This window comes from Hippoglossus hippoglossus, chromosome 12 (assembly GCF_009819705.1).
Source record: "Hippoglossus hippoglossus isolate fHipHip1 chromosome 12, fHipHip1.pri, whole genome shotgun sequence".
NCBI lineage: Eukaryota > Metazoa > Chordata > Actinopteri > Pleuronectiformes > Pleuronectidae > Hippoglossus > Hippoglossus hippoglossus.
In genome coordinates, this window is record NC_047162.1 from 10,700,614 (window position 1) to 10,722,593 (window position 21,980).

The following is a 21,980-nucleotide window of genomic DNA, read 5'->3' on the forward strand; positions in this document are numbered from 1 at the left end:
AATGTGTTGATATGTGTTTGTGTAGCGTTGATGTTAAACCGAGAAGTCGCCATCGTTATTATTTCTGACTCAGCGAGAGGATGAGGTGAAACCTAAAGACCCCATGAAGAAAGAAAAAAACATGTTATTGTGGCATTATTTTCTCCATTGTTGCTGAAAACAACAACAACACAGGAGAAGGACGACTTTCAGATACACAACAGAGCTCCACGTTCTACTTCTACAGGTTAAGATGTTGAGGTACAGAATTTGAAGAAGTTACAGGAAGTATAGAGTTATAATCTATATTTGCAGTCATATATCCGCTTTTGAATATTCTGTGATCACAATCTCAATCCACACTTCCATCACTCAAAGCTCATAACTAATTTATTCTTCCTCATCTTCTGTTTCACGGGGTCTTTAAGTTTCTAAACGAACTAACCATGATTACTAGGAGCCTGTTCTTTTCTGTTACGTTTATCTCGTATCTCTACACATCAAAGATGAATTAATGCACATCCTTTACAACTGGACTGTGTGTATGTGTGTGTGCGTGCGTATGTGTGTCAGCGTCTGTTCTGTGTGTGTAGAGCTGTATAAGATTATATAAGTACGATTGCACTAAAACTGTACAAAGCTTCTCCGTCAGCTCAGTTTCTACCACTGAGCCTCCGCGGAGCAAACGAGGAATCCTATGATGCGTCGCTCTGTGTGCTGAGGGTTCCAGCCGAGGCAACTTAATTTAAGTGAAAGCGCGCGCATGCGAGAGACCAAGGTGTGTAAACACGAATTGAACATGATCGTCATGACGTTATTCCCAGACCTTTGGGACCAAACTGAATTTGAGAACATGAGCAACTTTTCATCTTTCTCAAGGAGAGAAGCAAAATTCATATTTAGATATCATCTCATTGTCCATCGATAATCGGGTTAATCTCCTTGTGGTGTTAAATAAATGAGAAATTACAGAGGATTCCAACATCTGGACTGACGTTTCTTTCACCTGATGACACGATGAGCGTTTCAGCTTTAAGAGAGAGATAAGATGCCCAAGTTCAAAAATGTAGATCAGAGTGTCGGACTCTTAATTTTTACATCCTCTGGTGAGTTTATTTCGAGGTAGAGAACAATTTGTGACCATAAGAAATTTCACACTCGATATTGATAACTAAAAATAACAGGACAGAAATGATCAGTGCAGATTCTGATGTAACGACAGTTTAAGGTGAATAGGGGCCGTATATGACTCCTCTACCCTAAACCACATCACTTTGACAGTTGGTTTCTGACTAAATTGACTTCTTTACTCTCGATTTTAAAATCCCTCGCTTCTTAGCATTCTGTCACTTTTTGTTTTTTCTCTTGAAATGCAGCAAAATGAATTATTGTTTTGTTTTTGATTCTGGGAGCGGTGAGACCAAGATGGTAAATATTTATATAAATATACAAAATAAATCCTTTTTAGTGGTGTTTCTGGGACTTGTAAATGAAAAGGTGAAATTACTACAGATAAAGTTACTTCCCACTCTTTCTGATTCACTGTTAAATATGTTCCGTGTGATTGAAACAAATAGCAATGAGGAAGCATTAATTGTCTTTACCGTAAAAGAGGCAGTGTACATACTGTAACTGTGTAACATATTGTATATTCATTATGCCTGGTGTGTGTGTGAGTGTGTGTGGAGGGGGGTTTGTCGGCAGCGTGGGCTGTGTGTAAGTACAGAGTCAGGTTGTTGGTGGTTACTGACCGGCTGTGATTTAATACAAAGATTGACTAGAAAAAGATCTATTTATTTGAAGTAAGTTAGAATCTGAACTAATCACTTTTAAAGTCAAATGGAAGCGAGTGTTGGATGGAAATGAAGGATTGTTGTTCAGAGAACTGATTTGTCTGAGGGCGGCTTCACACTGAAGCTTTCTGATTTTTTTTTTTCTTTCCTTGAGTAATAATTTCTCCCCTTCTCCTGAATAAAACTGATTGAGCAACTGAAACAGTTTCTGAATGATTCATCATTTTTATAATGAACTTATCGCTAATCTGCTGTAAAACTGCTGTGAACACAAAGCTCAAACTGCTTAATGGAATTCAGACGACATCAATTGTATTATTTACTATTTATTTTAACTTTCTATTTACACCTAAAATGTAGCATACTTTGGCAGATCCTGATTTTTAAAATTAATTTCCATTAGATAATTAGTTTGATGCTTGCATATAGTAAGGACCAAAACTAGCAATTGAATTATTCATGATTTGATGTTTGATAATTTCATTCATTTATCTCTTTGTTTATAAAAAGGTTTTTAAAAACACTCATTTTGTCTCATAATCCAAACCCCACATATTTAATCTAGTACCTTCCATCATCTGTGTCTTCAAAGGACTTATAAATGTGCCAATTCCCCTTTACTACAGTTTCTCACTTTTACTCTCATGCCAGGTTGCTGGAAATATGTATTTAATTGAATTAAAAAACATTTAATTTGTATATGTTTTTAATGTAAAACCTTGATCCCATGATGTCTCCTTAAAGCTGATAGATAACAAATATGCTCTCAGGAACAGATGATGTCGAGCATCGTGAAGAGGAAGAAAAAAGACGGACAGAGAGGAAGCTGAGAGTTTCAGTACACTGAGATTTTTAATGTGTTGACATTAAAGCGCAGCCGTCCTGCCGACTAACATCATCCATCAGTTTGAACAAGACGCAGGAGCTGGAGCTGCTGCAGCAATTCACACACACTCATGCTGCGTCTCCCTGCTCTTCTACACACACACACACACACACACACACACTCACACACACTCACAAACATACATACACACATACAGAGAGAGAAAAACAAACAAACAAAACCCCCTCTCTGCTACGAGCTACAGTATCAAACCTGCCTGCACATGTCAATATACATCACTGTATTATACATTTTTTGTAAGTTTTTTTTAATATTTCCTTATACAGATACTCATTTATTCATAATAATTTAAATACTCAGCAAGTACATACACTGCAGACTAAATTCTCTAGACAGTAGAAGTACAAGTCCCATAAGATGCACCACACATATACAGAATAACGCATTAATAAGATATGTCCATAATAAACTATTCACTGTTAAACCATTGGTAGAATATGCTTCGTTTTGCTTTGCAGTCGTGGAGGACCGGGATGCACAAGTTTTATTTTACATCAATGGAGGTACAGAGGCGGGGGGGGGGGGGGCTTAATCGTGGCTGGTGGGTTCGGCGGTTTCTGTCACGAGTCAAAAATACAACACATCACACTGAGTTCAGTGGTAGAAGAGGGGTGGTGGGGGGTGCTGGGGATTGCAAAGATGGGTTCGACTCACAGGGCGAAACAGACGGAGCGCTCGATAGTTTTATGCATAGACTGTGGCTGTTTGTTTGTTCTCACTCACCCCCGTGACCACTGAGAGAGGGAAGGAAAGAAAAGAACAAAAAAAAGAAGCAGAAAAGAAATGGAAGATTATCATCCTGAATGATTTGATGCAGTTCACTTAAAAACACACAGAAACCAGATTTCCCTCTGAGAAAAGAAAAAAAAAGGCGCTCAGGCTGCAACCCAGGCCACAGATCCCCTTCCTCTTAGTTAGACATATTCTCTTGCTTTTATTTGAATGGTGACATGCAGCTGTCTGCACGAACACGTCGTATATAGCCTTTTTATATATTGCACTTTTTATTTAGATCCAGCCTCCATAAGATAACGCAGAGTTTGTGTGAAGATTGGAGGAGGAAAGAGGGAAAAGTGGCACCAGGAAGTAAAAAAATAAATAAATTGGGAAACCAGTTTGTTTGTTGCATAGTTTCTGTGGAAGCACAGACAACAGTGTTTTCAGAGGTGGTTGTCACACACATGCGCAAGCATTTGCACTCGAAATGATTCAACTACTGGAGAAAACGTGGGTAAATCTACGGATGTTGAGGCTTTCTGGAGGCGAAAAGGCCCAGAGAGTCCCTCACAAGAGGAGGAGGAGGAGGGAAAGCAAGGATGAAGAGCAGAAGCACCCTATCTGTGCAGATATCTGAGGGTGAGGAGTCTGCAGCTCATCCTTGATTTCCTTTACGCCCTCCTCGATCGATCGAGTGAGTGACTGAGTGGGTGGGCAGTCAGGTGATGGGAGTTTTAGAGGAGAGGAGGTGAAAGAGAGGACAGGGGGCCTCCTCTAAGAGGGAGGCGGCAGGGGGCTCTCGGGGCGAGAGGGCCCGCTCTGGTTTGGCCGGCTGTTTCGGTGGAAAGAGTGGAAACAGAGAAAAAACAGATGAAACTCCCAAAATCATTAAGGTGAGGAGACCCAAGGGACGTCACTGTGTTTATCTGCAGCTCAGAATAAACTCAATAATAATTAAAAAAAAGATAAATACTGAATTTATGAACGGGACCTTTCCTCTCCATCTTCTATTCCTCACTATGGATGTTTAGTTTTCTGAAAAGTGTGTCCTCGCCTGTGATCTTTAGGGGGAGCACTTTTACAGATCAAAGCCTGAATACAACTGGTAGAAATGAGAAGAAAAACACTAATATGCAACAAGGAATACTTCACTAAAACATTGTGATGTGATATTTGTTTTTGTTTTTTTCCTTTTACATTTTGAGAATAAAGTGGAAACGTCCAGATGATTTAAAAGGTTAAATCTTAAAATTTCAACTTTATTCTCAAAGAGGCAAATTAGAAAAAAATAGATCTTTCTCTTCTCTTGTGAAATAAACGTTTTAGTTTGAAGTATTTCTTTATTAAAAATTAAGATAATAAATCATAAAATAAAACTTAAAAAGATAAAACAAATGTTAAAAAAAAAGAGAAAGAAGTCAGCAGCCAGAATCCCCATTTAAAATGCTGGAGTGTAATACTCAGGCAGAGTTTCATGCTCGATTTGTAAAGTCTCCTCCTTCAGGTTTAAAAGGAGGAGGAATATGTTGTGTGTTTGCATGTATATATATATATATATATATATTTGTGTGTATTTATGTAAGCAGGTGTGCATGCATATGAGCACACACTTTGTCTTATCAGGTATTTCTTATTCTCTACATAGTTCATCTAAACTGAGGGAGTTGGGGTTTCGGTCATGCAGCTGTGTTTTCAAGTATTCTGCATCTCTGTGTGGAACAGAGAGAGAGAGAGAGAGGGAGAGAGAGGGCTTGTTGTAAGGGAGGAGTAGATGCAGGAGAAGGGAGCCGGCTGAGGTCAAGTGAGGCGGAAAAACGCGACAGGGAGGTGGCGCTGTTGTCCGTGGACTCTCAACCCAGAGGAGGGATGGGCAGAGCGGGGAGGGAGGAGCTCGGAGGGCTAGTGGGTTGGAGAAGGCGGGGGTCTCCGACTGCCACACACACACACACACACACACACACACACACACACACACACACACACACACACACACACACACACACACACACACACACACACACACACACACACACACACACACACACACACACACACACACAGGGAGAGATACAGAGGGAACAAGTTGGATTAGTGTTTGTCAATGTATTCTGCATTTCCCCCCCACCCATTGTTAAAATTCATGCACATACACAGAAATACGACATCATCACAGACAACCACCTACATCATGAGGTAACACATATCACTACATGAGATATCAGGCTCGGTTCCCATGGCCACAGCGCCGGTAAGGCTGTATCCATGTGTATATGTGTATATATATGTCTGTGTTCTGTCAAGGCCTCACTGTACAAAGTTAGGGATGAGTGGGATGTGGTGAGAAATTTAACATCACATACAACACGGACACAAAACCATCTTTAAGTTGTGAGCTTTTGACTTGAATCCTGTTCAACCCCCTGCTGTTGCAAATAAGAAACCTCCTCTTTCTCCCGACACACTGATGCCACCTTTTAGGAACAAGTTAGCATCAACAGCAACAAAAGAAAAGGCTACGACCAAACTCAGCTCACACACTGATGCAAACTCAAACACACACCCTTGGGGGGGGGGGGTGTTTGCCAAGCAGCGCTCTGAGAAGAGAAATGCAAAGTGAGAAAGAGGAGATGGCATGCAGTGAAAGGATGAGAGAGGATGAGAAAGAAGGATCGTGATGGCGGTGATGATAATGGCGGACAGTACCCAACGTACCAGAAACGTCCTCCCCTCACTGGTCAGTGATAGTGATTCTGTAGAAGGAACCATAGTCATGTGCGGGGACAGAGGTGTGGTGAGGGAGAGAGGGATGAAGAGAAGAGAGAAGGAGTGCAAAACGGTTACAGTGCAGGAAATGACCAATGTGACGTGAGCTCAGCTCTCCGACAGACCGGCCACACTGCGAAATGATTTAGATGGAAAAAGTTCCGAGAGTCGGATTTCGAGGTTGAATTTGTGTCGGTGAGAGCTTCACTCTGCAACGTTAGCGTCTCCTGCAGTAAACGAGGCAAGCTGCTACTCTGACCGTGAATGTTCAAAACCCGTAGTTAGCTCACAGACACGGTCCAGCACAAGGAGAACTTGACAAGTGCAGCCACAGATACAGTTCATGGAGAAGAGAAACAAAAACCCAAACGTTTTCCATCACCCTAAATCCAGCTTTGAAGCTTAAAAATCATAATCATCTAGATAATAGACGAGAGCAGAGGTGAGGTGTGTGTTAGTGGTGATCAGAGGAGTTTGAGCTGGTGATGTTTGACAGCGTGTGGAAAGTTAAAAGTGGTGGCAGAGAGAAATCGAGTCGAGGTGAAACCAAGAGAAAAAGAAATCACGATAATCACATGTCTATCCTTCTATTTCGGGATCTCTACCCGTCTATCATCCTCTACCTCAACCACAGCTCTCCACTTTCATTTACCTCCTTCATGTGGCTTCAGGTGTCTTCACGTCCCCCTTAGTAACAGAGAGCATCCACACTTCAGGTTGGATAGCTCCTCATGATTTAAGCTATTTGATGGATGTTAAAGTCCTCATGGAAATAAATCGTTCTCTATGTTGGTGTGAAGAAGGGTTTAAAACACGTCTCATGTTTTCACTCACCTGGGCACACTTGGGGGTGCACGGTTAGGCCTGGAGGGCACAGAGGGTGGCGGCCCACTGTAGGGGTCCGGAGAAGCTCCGGGCCGAGACGGGACAGGGGGTCCCCCGGCAGGAGGAGGCCCGGGCGGAGGCCCACGAGAGCCAGGGCGGGCGGGGGGTCCCGGCGGAGCTCTGCGGTTTGGAGTTGGACTGCTGGCCGGAGACCTGGAGGATAATAATCACAGAACATCAGAATAATCATGGAAGAAACTACATTTACTCGTCACATAAACCACCGAATTATAATTTAAAAAAACAATACATCCAATAAAGATCCTGTTTTACCCGACAGATGTGTCTTATGTCTTACCTTCCTCCGGAGTTGGCCCGTTGCACCTGCAGCCAGGAATCATCCACGGGCGGCGGCATGGCGGTGGTTACAGTTGACGTGCTGATGTCGCCGATGATGCTGAGCGCCTCCCGCAGGGCGTGGTACATCCGCAGCATCTCGTCACGGTGCGTGGCCTGTTCCTGAGACTCCTCCATCAGCGAGTTCTGGTCGCCGCACGAGTACAGCTGGGCCAGCAGGTCGGCGTTGATGTACTCCTTCGTCTGGACGGAGAGAGAGAGAGAGAAGAGAAAACGTTCTGTGATCTGTGGAACATTTACAGCTGAATACAACAATAACACTCCTGAGTACCACACCAGGGACTGACATTGTTAATCATGAGGTGCATGATGGTCTTTGGCATCAGGTCGCGGACGGTCTTGTTGACGATGGCCATGTAGGAGTCCACCAGGTTACGAATGGTCTCCACCTGCCGCTCCAGCTGAGGATCCATGCTGTGCACGAAGTTGTCACTGCCGCTGTCTTCGCCGCCGTCACTCTGCAGAGACAAAGTCAGAGAGTATTGAAGGAAAGACGGGAATTGTCCAGCTACAAACTTTTTTCTCTTCTTTATTTCAAAAATATTTTATATTCATGCTTTTTTGTCCAATAAAATGTTGTGGAAAAGACAGCGTGATGATGAAAAGACACAAACATACCTTTCCTTCCTTGTCCTACACGGTCAAACAGTGATGGAAGATAAAAGACATTGAAAAGGACAAATACAGAAACACATGAGACACGACAACATTAAAATAGATGAACATCAACATATAAAAGATCACGTTTGTCTGCATGGTTTTGACAAAGTGAGGGTTAAGAATGTGTTTTACTGTTCGTGTAGTTTGTAGAACACACATTTATATCCATGTATGATTAAAACTATGATACTGTTCTACATAGAACGAATCTTTACCGTGACGCGTTCAGGATAAACTCCGGCTCGAAGGAACGAGGCCTTCCAAGCATCAATATCCTCCTGACTCTCACAGGCCAGCTCCAGCTGACGGTAATCCTTATAAACGTTCCTGTGGAGGAAAACGTATTTTAGGAACACTGTTGTTTTTACCTGAACAGCCGCACATCCTTGTAGCAGCAGTGGAAAATAACTAAGTATTTCACTGATGAGGAACATTTTAAACACAACTTTATTTGAGATATTAATATTTCAAAGGCAAATATCAGGCTTTTTTACTGCACTACATTACTTTCACAGCTATATAGACACTAATTACTTTTTATTACCAGCTGTAAAAAAATAAGCCAACAAATAACACTGACATACTAGCATACATGAATAATTAGCATCTCTGCTTTCTTATCTTAAAGCCCAATTTGTTAGTAAATTTACCTCATCAAATTTTTGAATTAGGGCTTTTACTTGTTCCATTTCTATTATTTTTTAATTACACATTTTATTATATAACTGTAAATTTATCTTATTGTTATTGTTCTAAATTTGTATGTCTTAATCACTTTATTGTGCTATTTAACATAGACGACTCTTATCAGTTTTAATTATGAGTTCACCTATACAAGTTTTTCACAGTCACACCTCTAAAACCACTGTGACAATAAGGACTTTCAATCTTGAATCAGGAAATGTTTGAGTGGAAAAGAGAAAAAGCTAATTGTACTAGTTGCTTTCTATTCGTAACGACCTAATTTCATATTTTCCGTGTTTCTCTTCCACACATACGTCATAAAGGAAAGTGATCAGTAGCATGTATCTGCTGTGTATCTTCATATCGGTGTATGCGTGTGCTCATGTATAGCAGCACCTCTGCTCGGTGTTGAAGAGGGCAAAGATGTGCTTGCTGGACATGAAGCCTTTCTCCACATCGCGCAGCCGTAGGTTGTCCACCTGCAGCATGTACTTCTTCTCTTTCTCCTGCAGGGGGCGAAAGAGAAACACAATCCTTACATAGTGCACGAGGGAGAGAGAGAGAGAGAGAGAGAGAGAGAGAGAGAGAGAGAGAGAGAGAGAGAGAGCAGAGAGAGAGAGTGAGTGAGTTACCTCATCTGGGAGAATTTGACTCTAAAGTAAAAATGGACATGGAGATTTACAGCTCTTGCCCAGACGTTGTGTGAATGAGACCAAAATAGATTAAAAAGCCACTGAAAAAGACTCGTTGCGTTAAGATCAATGTGGTTTGATCAATTTACCACTTGATGTTGTGTATGTGATACCAAGATTCTGCTGGAACAATGATAATCAATGACAGAAACTAGAATGGAAAAAGACCAAAAGTAGGGAAGATGAAAGAAAACCAGGAGTAAACACTCACAATTAGATTTTACAGGAGACAAAAAAAAAGGAGAAGAAAAAGGCAGGAGAGACCAATGGGAAAGTCGTCCTGTACAGAGTCTGTGGTTTTGATTAGAGATGTGAAAAAAAGAGGGCGAGCAACAAATGAGAAACACACACGAACGGAGAGCGAGAGCGAGAGAAAGAGAAAGAGAAAGAGAGAGAGAGAGAGAGAGAGAGAGAGAGAGCCTTCCAGTGTAGAAAACTCTTGTACTAGTAAATCTGCAAATAACATATGATCTCCAGACATCCAACTATTTATGAATTGAGGAACCTCAAAGTTAGTCATCTGCATGCACGCACTCTCACACACACACACACACGCACACAGACACACACACGTTGCAATTATAGTCCTCAAAGTCTATTGTTGTTTCTTTAATGAGGGTCAATGTGTGTGTGAACGTTTTATTATCGACGGTGAAATTAGAATTCACAAAAAGTGAGCAGCCAAAAATAGCACCGGGTGAGTGAGTTTCCACAAACATAGCTTACACACACTGCTTTGGGTGCACCTTTGAGCACAGTCTCTAACTAACCTTAAAACCATCTGGATGGCTAACCATGGGCCTGCCCTGCCCAACCCAGCGTGTGTCAAAGAGAGAGATGGAAGCATGTGTGTGTGTGTGTGTGTGTGTGTGTGTGTGTGTGTGTGTGACCAAACTCCTTCATCAAAGGATTTATGACCCGTGCAGCCAAATGGCCATATCCCCTAAATGCATGTAAAAACTCTCTCTCTCTCTCTCTTGCTCGCTCACTCTCTCACACACACACACACGGACACATTTGGCAGTGCTGCTACACCCAGGTGTCTGATACACCGAAAAAAAAAAAATACTGAAAAACCAAACAAGCAGTTGGCCAGACTGCTGACATCAACATTCACAGAGGCCGCGAGGGCAACGTATTCTGCTTCGAGTCTCCTCAATATTTCTCAATAGTTGCCTTCCTCCATTCCCCCTCTCCTCTTTCCCCTTGTTCCCCTCGCTCTCTGGCTTTCCCTCTCCCTGGGAGTGAGCAACCTTGGACTGATTCATACATTTTCCTCTCCTCTGGCCAGTAAATCCAGTCAGGAGAGATGGAGGAGGGGGGGGGGGGGACTCGTGTGTGAGTGTGTGCATAATGTGGGGAAAGTACAGAGACACTGAACTCCTAAAGAAGTGGCAGAAAGATATGACAGAACTAGCTTAATGTGCTAAGGCTGTACATCAAGGGTGTACTACTACACAAAGGCCATATTTGCGTGTGAGAATGGATACAAAAAAAGTGTCTTCAGTGCTCAGACAAAAACCAGAAAGAAAAACAACAGATAAGAAAACGATGGATGAATATTATTTCCATATCACACGCAGACGTCTGACATACACATCAGACGGAATGTCAGGCTTTTCCTCTCTGTCAATCAGCCCATCTTGCATGTGTGCGTTTTTTTTTACGTGTTTGGGGAATTTGGGGATTGAGCACTTTCCCATATGCTCACATAAAAGCCAGTCAGCATGAGCAGGCCAGAGAACAGATCTCAGACACTGAGCGCGCACACACACACACAATCACACACACACACACACACACACACACACACACACACACACACACACACACACACACACACACACACACACACACACACACACACACACACACACACACAGGGACACATGAGAAAACAAAATCAAACGGACGCAAAGATACACATGGATGACGAGCTTATATGAGATGTATAGGAAAGTGCACACAGTGAATTTGACTGAAGTCGGCTGCATTTGATTTGAGTGAGACCCAACGTCTGTGAAGAGGAAAGATACAAACAAAGCTAAACCGCAATAAGGTTTGTCAGGAGACTTCTGTTCTGTTTATGTTAATCGCCATGGAAACAGCTGAAGCACAACACAAAACTCTGTGTGCACAATCCTTTGCGCATATGCAGAGTGTATGTGTATAATCTATAGACTCAGGTTCAACCATCAGACAGGAGTGAAAATATAATATAATATATAATATCGATGGTGGAGATAACTTATGTACTTGGGATGCGTTTAGGAATATGCACTGTGTAATTACAAATAAATGAAGTTAGTAACACTTCCAGACATCTATATGGCGCATACACTTTTTTTGTCCTTCACTGTTATCTTATCCCGTACGGATTGAACAGCTCTTTGGGCTATTTTTGCACCTCGGTCCCCTGAGAAATGTAATTTCATTCTGCCTCGCACAGAGGGTAAAATGACAGTTAATCACTTTTGTCCCAAGACATGGGTCAGATAGATGGTCTCACGTTACCCCTGCTGTCATATCTCTTTACCGTCTCTGTGTAACATAAAGGATCCAGTTAAAAGTTTGTATTTAAAGCACTGCACACAATACATTTCCGTACTGTATACGTCCGATCCACTTCACCCTCACTCACCAGCTCGCTCTCTTGGTCAAATAAGCTAAATTTACGGTCTGTCCCACGCACCCACTTAAAGACCCGTGTTGATCCGAGCTTTCGGGTCTGAGGAATGTTTTGCCCGCACCCTTCAGGTCTGCTGATTCTGTGGATTCCTTTAGGAGGCAGCAAAAGACACGTCTGTTTAGGGAAGAGCTGTGTAATCTGTTTGCACCAGGGCTGAATTTTATGTTTTTTCTATCTCATTAATTGTGTTTTCTTATTATGCACACAAACACATATGATTATTAGTAATCACATGTATTGACTGTATAAAAAACTGTAAAATATAAATTTAAGGTTCATTTTAATAGATACACATATTGTCTAATGCAACTCAACAGCTTTGCACATAAACTATCATTACAATATTCATAATAGCTTTTGTTGACATTGGTGAAAATGTGAGAATTCAGTACATTTCATTTATAAGAAATGTCTCATAAGGGAGACCAGTCCAACACCAGCACAAACTATGAACCCTGTACTGGGATGGAAATCCATTCACAGGGGTAGATGTATTTAACCTGGCCGAGCCAACACCAGCCTTTAACCTGCGATGCCGGATGTGAAACATTGACCGTTTATAAAGATGGACGACTCGTGTCTCCATCCTCCCACCACCCAGGAATAAAGCCGTAATATCCCAGGTCTGAACGCTGCCATCTTGCATTTTGGAGCCAGAATCTTAGCAGTAGTGATGGGGAAGGTGTTGAGTTCCTGCCGATACATGCAGTTGACCAATCGCGACACAGTCTCAGCTGTCAATCTTGATGTTTAACTCCATTATATAGCATCAATTAACTAATTAAAACCAAACAACAGGAAAAATGAGCATTTGAATAAACATCAGTGTGATAAGAACTACCTGAAATGACAGGATCCATCTTTGAGAAAAAATAATTTAACAACTTTGACTTTTTAGTTTGGCTCATGTCCCATTTACTAACATGGAGGAGGCGGGGTTTATGACCTATACTGCAGACAACCACTTGAGGGGAGCCGTCATGTCGTCCATCTTTATAAACAGTCTATGGTTTGAAACCTTTAGCAGTTGTCGTGCTAAGTGTTTCGATTTTAGCAAACAACATTACCACAGTAATTCTACATGACTGATTCTCACATCCATTGTTTTTGCAAATAAGTTAACACATTCTTTCTCCGTCCATTTAGTCAGAACCTGGACACACGCAACCTTTCTTCTCTCACACACTAATGCACCAGATGAGGCAGTGCACTAGGTAGTTAACCTTGCAGCGTTTGGAGCCCGGTGTGTGTGCAAAGTACTTTCCATGGTTTTGTTTTGCTAGTGAGTAATCGCAGGCTAATTATGAGAAGCCAGAGGAAGTTCACTTCTGAATTCATAAAGGCACTTTAGCACTCTGCACGCCGTCCAAAGAAACGTCTCATGGACTCAAACACAAATTCAAAATGTGGATGAAATACGGCCTCACACACACACACAAATGCACACACGGGAATACTAAACACCAGACATACACACACATGGACCTTACATAAACCATATCCAATTAACACTTTAAAACAAATCCGAGTTGTTCGGTGGGCAAAACCAAGAAGATAGTCGTTAATGGCATCCATGTTGTTTAAAGAGGCTGCATGTCTTCGTGTGTGTGTGTGTGTGTGTGTGTGTGTGGCAGAGTGTATGTTTGACGAGAGTCTGGTGACTTGGGCCGCGCATCAAAGGGCTGCGGAGAACCCGCACAGCATCTGGGAGCAATAACGCTGCTTCTAACCCTTCATTACCACAAAGACTGGGCCCTGGGTGGCAGCCAACGGCAATTTTCACAACCCTCCTCCTCACCTCCCTTCAGTTTTTCTTTCCCTCCATTCTTCTGCCATTCCTCCTATTGAGTTCTGACTTTTAGAAAAAAAAAAAAAAAAAAATGAAACACAGAGAGCAGTTCTGTTACATGACGGGGATGTGGAAAAACGGAAGAAGAATGAGACTCGTTTGGGTTTGAAGCACTGGTGGAAAAGCTTTTTAGCATCTGCACTCAATATCAAACTATAATAGTTCAGTGCAATTAGGTTATATCATAAGGAGCTTTTGTCCAACTTGTTTATTGCATAATGAAAAAGATAGTTCTGAACATAACTTTTGCTAGAAGAATCAATTGAAATCACTGGGTCTACATATCAAGAAACTCAGCTCGTGAAGAATGTGTTTTCTTCAGTGACTAATACGTCCTTAAAGCTGCTTTCAGACATTCACTGAGGAGCTGACATTTTCCTGAAATGTCCCAGAGAGGCTGTGTGTGAGAACACAAACTGCCCAGTCAGTTGCTCCTGACATTTTCTGGAACTTTTCCCGCCAGCGAAAACAGCGAGCAAGAGGACACTGTTAATGTTTTTTCCCACATTATTCTGTAAGAATCCTAATATGTCAAGGGAGGAGCTATGCACGTGATAAACAAAGACTAAGTTGTGGAATGACGGTGAGATTTGAGAGTTTTTAGTGACGCCATTGTCAATGTGCTATTAAAAAAAGATTCCTGCAGCACAATTTCTATTTATATTTCCTGCCTCCTGCACGCTCTCCCCAGGTGCCACCCCTCACCTGAACACTCCAGACATTTTCCTGTGGTCGCAAACACGTCTAACCCAGACTATCTCCTGCTGCGTTCTTCCTATTCGAAAGGCAAACTGTGGAAAAAGTCTGAACCCAGTTTCCCGGAATTTTTTGGGAGTTCAGGTCTAAAAAGGACTTATGAAAGCGCATTTGAGGGAACTTCATTTGACTTTGTGCCATTTGGACTTAACAATTGAGTCGTCTACGGCAAACAATTCAGCAGCGGAGTGATTTACTGTTGGGAACAGATATATCTATTCTGCGGCATCGCGTGAAAACACACAGCTGCTTGTGACTCATCGAGTTGTGCAATGACGCTAATAACAAATAACCTCAGGCAGTATGAGGCATCAGGAAGTGTCTGCGCGCCCTTATACTTAAAAGTGTTACCAGATAACAAATCTAATCTGAAGTGTCCGGTTTCACAGGGAAAAACATGCATTCTCACTTTTTCTATTTTTACATTTTTATTTGTTGAAGAGTTGCTCTTCTGCCCCCTCACTTCTCCTTAAAAAGTGACGGCCTTTGTGCTCCTCTCGCCTCCTCCTGTGGGAACGAGCACTAAATGAAAATAAACGTCTTCAGGCGAAAGGAGACGTGGTGTCTACGCTCCAACACAGGCGGGCGGGTCACTGATGCCTTCCTGTTTAGCGGCTAATTGCTAAGCAGTTAATTATCTGGTCTTGCTTTACTTCTGCGGAGGGTCAGTATAACAACCTTGGGGGGGACGGGGGGTGGCCCGGGACATGTGATCAATCATCGGTGACCACCAAAGAGCGAGAGGAGGGGGAGGAGGCGGAGGGAGGGAGGGAGGGAGGGGAGACCCCGGTAACCACATAAACACATGTGAAAATCCCCACACGTCTAGTGACTCCTGTCTGAGAGAGGGCAAATGTTCTGTTTCACACGTCTGTTTGGTGTCTGTGCGCACGTAGCACAACAGCTACAGTGCACGGCGACACGAAACCTGAGGAACATTTCAAAGTTTCCTCGGAAAGAACCGCAAGTTTGTGTGTGAAATGTGTGTGAATGTGGGAATTTGCATTTTTCTTAAAATCCACATGAAAAGGACAAATAAGTCCTGTGGATATTCTCCTGTAGCTTTAACAGTAATGTACCTACAACGTCTAAGGTGACCACATGATGCAAAACGTTCACATACGAGTCCAACATGCAAACACACTTTGAAGTCACACATGCGGCTTCATGTGCAACTCTTTGGTTAAGGCTATCCTGCAGTAAATGTTTATTATATGAGTCCTAACATTTTGTTTGTGGGACAAATGGAGCCTAAACAAAACGAGGGCATAATCCCAATTTAACAAATCAAGGATTATCTTTATTAATCTTTATTTAGACTGAAAATATCCCTTTCTTACTCCTAATCACAACCTGTATTCCTAACAAATAAGTGTTTTTATCATGTGTAATCCAAACACAGTGAGAGCTCACCGATTTATGACTGTAGAAGTTAATTTAGGCTAAATTAGCTAATTTAGCCTAAATTAACTCCACACTTTTTTATAATAAAATGAGCTGCCAGAATATAAACCTCTGCACTCTTAACTCACACATGTACACGTATTACACACAGGGTGTGTTTGAACTGATTTTTATGACATGATTGTGCCAACAGGGCAGTTCCAAGGGTGGAGAGGCTTTTTTATTTTTACATTACACTGAGAGTAAATTAAGTCTTGTTAAACTTTATATTTATAAACACAAAAATCTCTTGCTTATGTCGAGATTAAAGATTCAGTTTGATCTCATTCATGAAATCAGGGAACATTCAGTGACTAAGAACAAAAAGTATAAAGTTGCCATAACTATAGTTGTATGCAATACAAGATTGAATTATATAAAACAACCACAAAATACAAAAAAGTACATCAGATCTTACTAAACACGTTCAGTAAAGTTTATAATGTCTGTCACTCCTTCAGAGGAGCTTGAAGACGACTACACACACACACACAGACACACACACACACAGTACATATGTCAAAAGACGTGCACATCGTTGTGGTTTGCCCCTCATGTCTGTTTGGGTCTGATCCTGGACTTTGTTTTTCTAATGGTCTCTCTATTGACATTATGTTCTTGGATATGCAGGAAACAATCAGGGGGAAATGTTAAATTTGATAAAAAGGAAAACACACATAACTCATTTATCTCATCACTCAGGCAGAATAAACTTTGTATTGTCCACAAATAAGCATGTGTACCTCCTCGTCTCCTTCTGACAGGCTGCAGTCATCACTCAGCTCTCGCTTCTCCGTCCTCGAAACCCTGTTTTTTCTAATGTTTTCTTTTACAACCAGTCAGTCACTTATGTTTTTGTGGGTACATTTGTGACCAAGTGTTTTTAGTTTTCATTAAAAAAAGAGAATATAAATAAATTGTTGTAAATTAGAAATAAAACAAAGCAAATAAGAAGATATGTCATCAGATCTGTGATTGTTTTCATCCCCACATGACCCCTACGATGATTATTACAAATCAATCAATTTACAGCAACACAAACACTGCGACATGTGACATAGTTGATTTTCTTTCTAAATAAATATCCTTTCGGATCATGAAGGTCCTATGTCTCTGGTGCTCTTATTTTGGAAGGTCAGGGCCTGAAAAGATGAGGGTACCTCTGCTTTAGAGTTTTTCTAAATAAATATTTGACATTTGGGGAAATGTATGCATTTGATAAAGGAAATAGTGCAGCACATAACCTGCCATAAAACAGTGAATTGTTATTTCTGCACAGACTAAAGAATTTCAGATGCTGTAATAGTCTGAGTTTGATACCAAAGAGCCAGAAAAACTGCCCCCCCCCCCCCCTTCCCAGTCTTTATGCCAATGTAAGCTAACGGGCTGTAGCCTGATATTTACCACACAAATATGAGAATAATGTAAATGCTCTCATCTAACTCTCTGCCAGAAAGCGAATAACCACATTTCCCCAAAATGAGAATCTCAATCCTCAGACCACAGCACTGTCTTTCTGGACAATAGCTGAAATGTGCTGGACGGTTTCTTGTTTTCTTATTTCAGCAGGGAAATAACAATGACATGATGTTACAGAGGAGAAAGAAGCGATTCTGTGGTTCACATTCCCATTATCCAAAGAGACAGTGATAACAGTGATCTGCAGTGTTATCTCATAGTTGTGAGACACTCGCATGAAATACAGGGGATCACATTTTGTGTGTTGCGCACCCTCTCAAATGAATCTACACTGTGGTGTTCACAAGCGTAGCCCTGCCACACGGATGCAAACACACAAAAGATACAATTACACTCACGTAAACCGGCGGTCGTTCTCTATAATGCAATATCTAAATACAAAGAAAAACAAAGTCTGAAACTAGAGGTTTTCCATAGCCAGAATTAACCAGAGACATTTCATGATGAGACAGAAAAACATGGGATCGCAGATTAAAATTGCTGTGTGTATGTGTGTTTGTGTGTATGTGTGTGTGTGTGCATACTTTCTCAGTATTTCTGGCTTTACTGAGTAATAGTTTGAAAGGAAGCTGCCTGCCTGGTCATCCAAACAGTGGAAACAATGTTGGTGCGACCGCAGCGCTTCCCCCACCCGCCCATTAAAATTTACTCCTTCCAATCCCTGAACCCGAAACTAAACTGCATCAATAATCCTGTGAGTGAGGACTGATTTATGTCATTATCTGCTTTCTGGCTTGTTTCTCAGATACTTTTGACTATTTTTTTTTTTTTTTTTTGCTCTTACAACTCTCTCTTTTTGCCCCCAAATTTTTTAACTCTCTTTCCCTCTTTCATCTCCATTCTCACTTTCCCTCCACATCCCTCCATCTCTGCCAGGACTGCTGACTGGTCTCTCCTGAGACCGCGCCTGCTTTGATTTGGAGCTCAGGTTGGAGCTCAGAAACTATAGCTAAAACAAACACACAGCCATGGCCACCTCTGCACACACACACATATTTGAACACACACACATACACCTGGAAACACTAGCACTGATTACTCCTGACTGCCAGAGGAATGAAACCTAAACATGAGTGTGTGTGTAAAGCAAAGGTGAATGAAGCAAACTTTGACTACAGCATTTCTTAACTTTGAATCACAGACTTTTCCCCCCTCGTACGAATATACACACACACACACACACACACACACACACACACACACACACACACACACACACACACACACACACACACACACACACACACACACACACACACACACACACACACACACACACACAAAATCTCTTTTGCTCTGGTTCTGATTTACCAGTAGTATGTCACCCCTCCAATCAGCCCCACCTCCTCCCCCTCCGTGTGTGTGTGTGTGTGTGTGTGTGTGTGTGTGTGTGTGTGTGTGTGTGTGTTGGGAAGGCTGCGGAGCTGCATAAAGGGCTCTTTATTCAAGTCGGACAGGGAGAGGAAATCAGCTTTAGAAGTAAAAACAGAGGGAGCAAGAGAGAGATGGAGACCACAGGGCTGCACATCTGGAGTTATTACAAGGCTTCCTCCCGCTTGCCAAGAAAACGCCGACATTCCTGCCCTGGCTACAAAGACTGTGGAGCCTCTGCTCTCATCCAGGCCCTGCACACATATCCATCATTCAAAAACCACATATGCACTCACATGTACCATAAGTAGAGATGCACACATACACTGGCGGGAAGGGAAGAGCATGCAGACGCTTTACGAAACACTTCTGACTCCACGTGAGCGCACAAACGACAGACATCCTCCCATCTGCCCACATACGCTTCCACTAAAAACTTCTCTGCCTCGGCAGCCAATCCCGTGATCCCTTTTCCATACTTTACAACACACATGCCAAATGAATGCGTCTCACTTCCTGTTCACCTTTGACCTTCCACTTTCTCTCCAAGAAGTCAGAGGAGAAAGAAAAGAAAGAGAGAGAGAGAGAGAGAGGGAGAGGGAGAGGGAGAGAGAGAGAGAGAGAGAGAGAGGTGGGGGAGAAAAAAAAGCCAGACAGAGGGAGGGGAGAGAGGAAGAAGAAGAAGAGAGGAGAGGAAAAATGGGGGGCCGGCAAACTCCTCCTCCTAATCCCTCCATATCTCCTCTCTCTCTCCTTCTTTTTCTCCTTCCGTCTCTCGAAGGGGAAACTTGGTGACCAGTCCTTTGCCACGTTGAGCCTCCAGCCGGTCCACATTGCTCACTACCGGAGCATTCTTCCTGGTTTTTTTTGGTCTCGGAAGCTTCAGAAGACAAATCCAAAAGTAGAATTTGAATGTAATGGGCTCCAAACAAAAGGCTGAGGGGAGATGACCTGGCGCCAATTAGCCGATAAGGAGACAAATCAAGAATCCGCCAAGAAGAAGAGACGTCATTCAAGACGGTCGCGATGTGAAGAGGTGAAAGGAGATCGCCCGGCCACAGGTATTCCATTTTTCTGAATGGTCTGTGTCGAGGAGGCGAAAGGTTACGGTGCTTTAGTGGGAGGTGTTGGGTCAGAGTTGGCTGAGACTCAGCTGACCGCAACTATTCACTGATAGATTACTGACCAGGGACCCAGAACTCTGATTTACTGTTGTTTTAAACTTCTAATGACTTCAACGCCTCAGGTTTGTGTTCAAGATCTCGGAGAGTCTCCCGGTTCTTATTTATTTATTTTCAGCCTGGGCAGACAGAGTTTAGGTTTGTGTAAATTTGAGCTTAATGGGGTATGACCTTGTGTGTAAACATCTCCGTATCTTTGTGTGTTGTCTGCTTTAATGCATTTTCATGAAAAACATATGGAAAGGTTTTGCCAAGTAATTTAAATTGACGTTTTTGGCCTATAATGACATTAAAATGAATAAATCTTTGACTAAGATTTTCTTAATGGATATCTTCCTCTTCAGCATGTTTTGTCATTGATGTTTTAGCTTTTCCCGCATCTTGTGTTTTCCCTCCAAAGCCTCAGTGTGGAATTCAGACTCTCACAGCAGGAAACAGGAGGGAATGTTGTTGAATCTGCCAATCAGTGGCTATCACCTCTGTCTAACCTCTCCACCTCCACCTCCTCCTCCTCCTCCCCCTCCTCTACCTCCCTGCCAGCCCCCCTCATCCATCCCTCACAATGCTGTTTCTCCTCCAGCCGGCTCAATCGGCCCGATCAGCACTTTGCCACAGTCGGACTGTTAGAGCAGGAGGAGCTGGACTCAAGAGTCTGTTGCTGGAGTCGCAGTGAGTACAGCTGTGTGTGTGTGCATATGCGTGTGTGTGCATGGGTATAAAAAACTTCTCCACAGCGTCCTTCAGTCGCCCAGCCCGCCTGCCCAGTGTTCAGACTACCTGTTCAGGAAGTAGTGGTTGTACAGTAGTCTGCACATTGGTTAGGCTGGCTGGGGAAGCACGGGACGACTCACGCAAGAAGACACAAAAAGAAAAGCGAGACGGCACTCCAAAAGAGCATCCGGCAGGCGGGAGTACATCAGGGTGTGGGAACACGCAGCACCACCCCTCGTCCATCTGGACAAGCCCAGGCACAAGCCTAAATAAAGCACCCGAAGGCCCCACCACAGAGGCCTGGCCCTCGTCTGCCGTGGATTTATGAAAGACGGACACATAAATTCTGTCAGCTATAAAGAGACATGTGGTTACGGTTTATCTCGCTTTGCAGATTTCTGTGTATAACTTGAACTAAGAGTGAAGTCTGATGAAGATATGAGTGTAACAAAAAAAGTTGAAATAAAAGATGCCTGGTTATCTATTTTCTATCTACTGTTTCTTTATTGTTCATTCAAACAGGTTTGGGGATTAAACAGTTGTTCAAATTACACAAAGTGAGAAATCCTATATTGAACAACATAATCCATAAAGAAATCATATAAATATAAGAGGTGGTTTCATGGCGACCTTCACATATTTTTTTTTTTTTTTGCAAAACCCAAAAGATCCAACTGCGACTAAAAAAACCACAGTAAAAAAACAGTAAAAAAAAAAAATGAACAGTTACACAAAAAGATAACTCAAACACGCAGTAAACCTCCAGCGTCAAACTGCGCTCTTGACCAAAATGTGCAATTACGTCTCAGCCTTCCCTGCACCAATTTGCGGCCGCTTTACCTCAAATGACCATGTAATGTGCAGAGAGGCAGGAAGCCACCATACAAAAATGTTGAAAGAGAAGCCACTCTGTCATGTTCTGTTTGCCAGTCGTTGTATTGCTCTCGCCGAAAAGAAAAAAAAGACAAGAAAATGGTTTGTGGCTTCAGTGTTTGTAGGTGACGTCATGAGAAGCTTTACGAGTTTATCTCGACCCCCTGTCTCGTTTTTTCCAAGATGTTTTT

General features: G+C 42.4%; 1 protein-coding gene across 13 annotated transcripts in view; it reads right to left on the reverse strand.

The window, feature by feature from the left end:
- Positions 1-2,599: 2,599 nt before the first annotated feature.
- The window catches only part of dnm1a (dynamin 1a), a 49,147-nt gene continuing 29,766 nt past the window's right edge, over positions 2,600-21,980 (reverse strand). For 4 of the 13 annotated variants that reach the window (XM_034603277.1, XM_034603284.1, XM_034603278.1 and 1 more), the window contains 7 exons: positions 9,142-9,251; positions 8,277-8,388; positions 8,020-8,034; positions 7,689-7,859; positions 7,343-7,584; positions 6,994-7,197; positions 2,600-5,326 (listed from right to left, as the gene is read on the reverse strand). In XM_034603277.1, the coding sequence (XP_034459168.1) occupies positions 5,296-5,326; positions 6,994-7,197; positions 7,343-7,584; positions 7,689-7,859; positions 8,020-8,034; positions 8,277-8,388; positions 9,142-9,251 (885 nt within the window). In that variant the 3' untranslated portion in view covers positions 2,600-5,295. Of the gene's footprint in view, positions 5,327-6,108; positions 6,147-6,989; positions 7,198-7,342; positions 7,585-7,688; positions 7,860-8,019; positions 8,035-8,276; positions 8,389-9,141; positions 9,252-21,980 lie in introns of those variants that run through there. The other 9 variants (XM_034603286.1, XM_034603285.1, XM_034603279.1 and 6 more) reach the window with 5 other exon arrangements.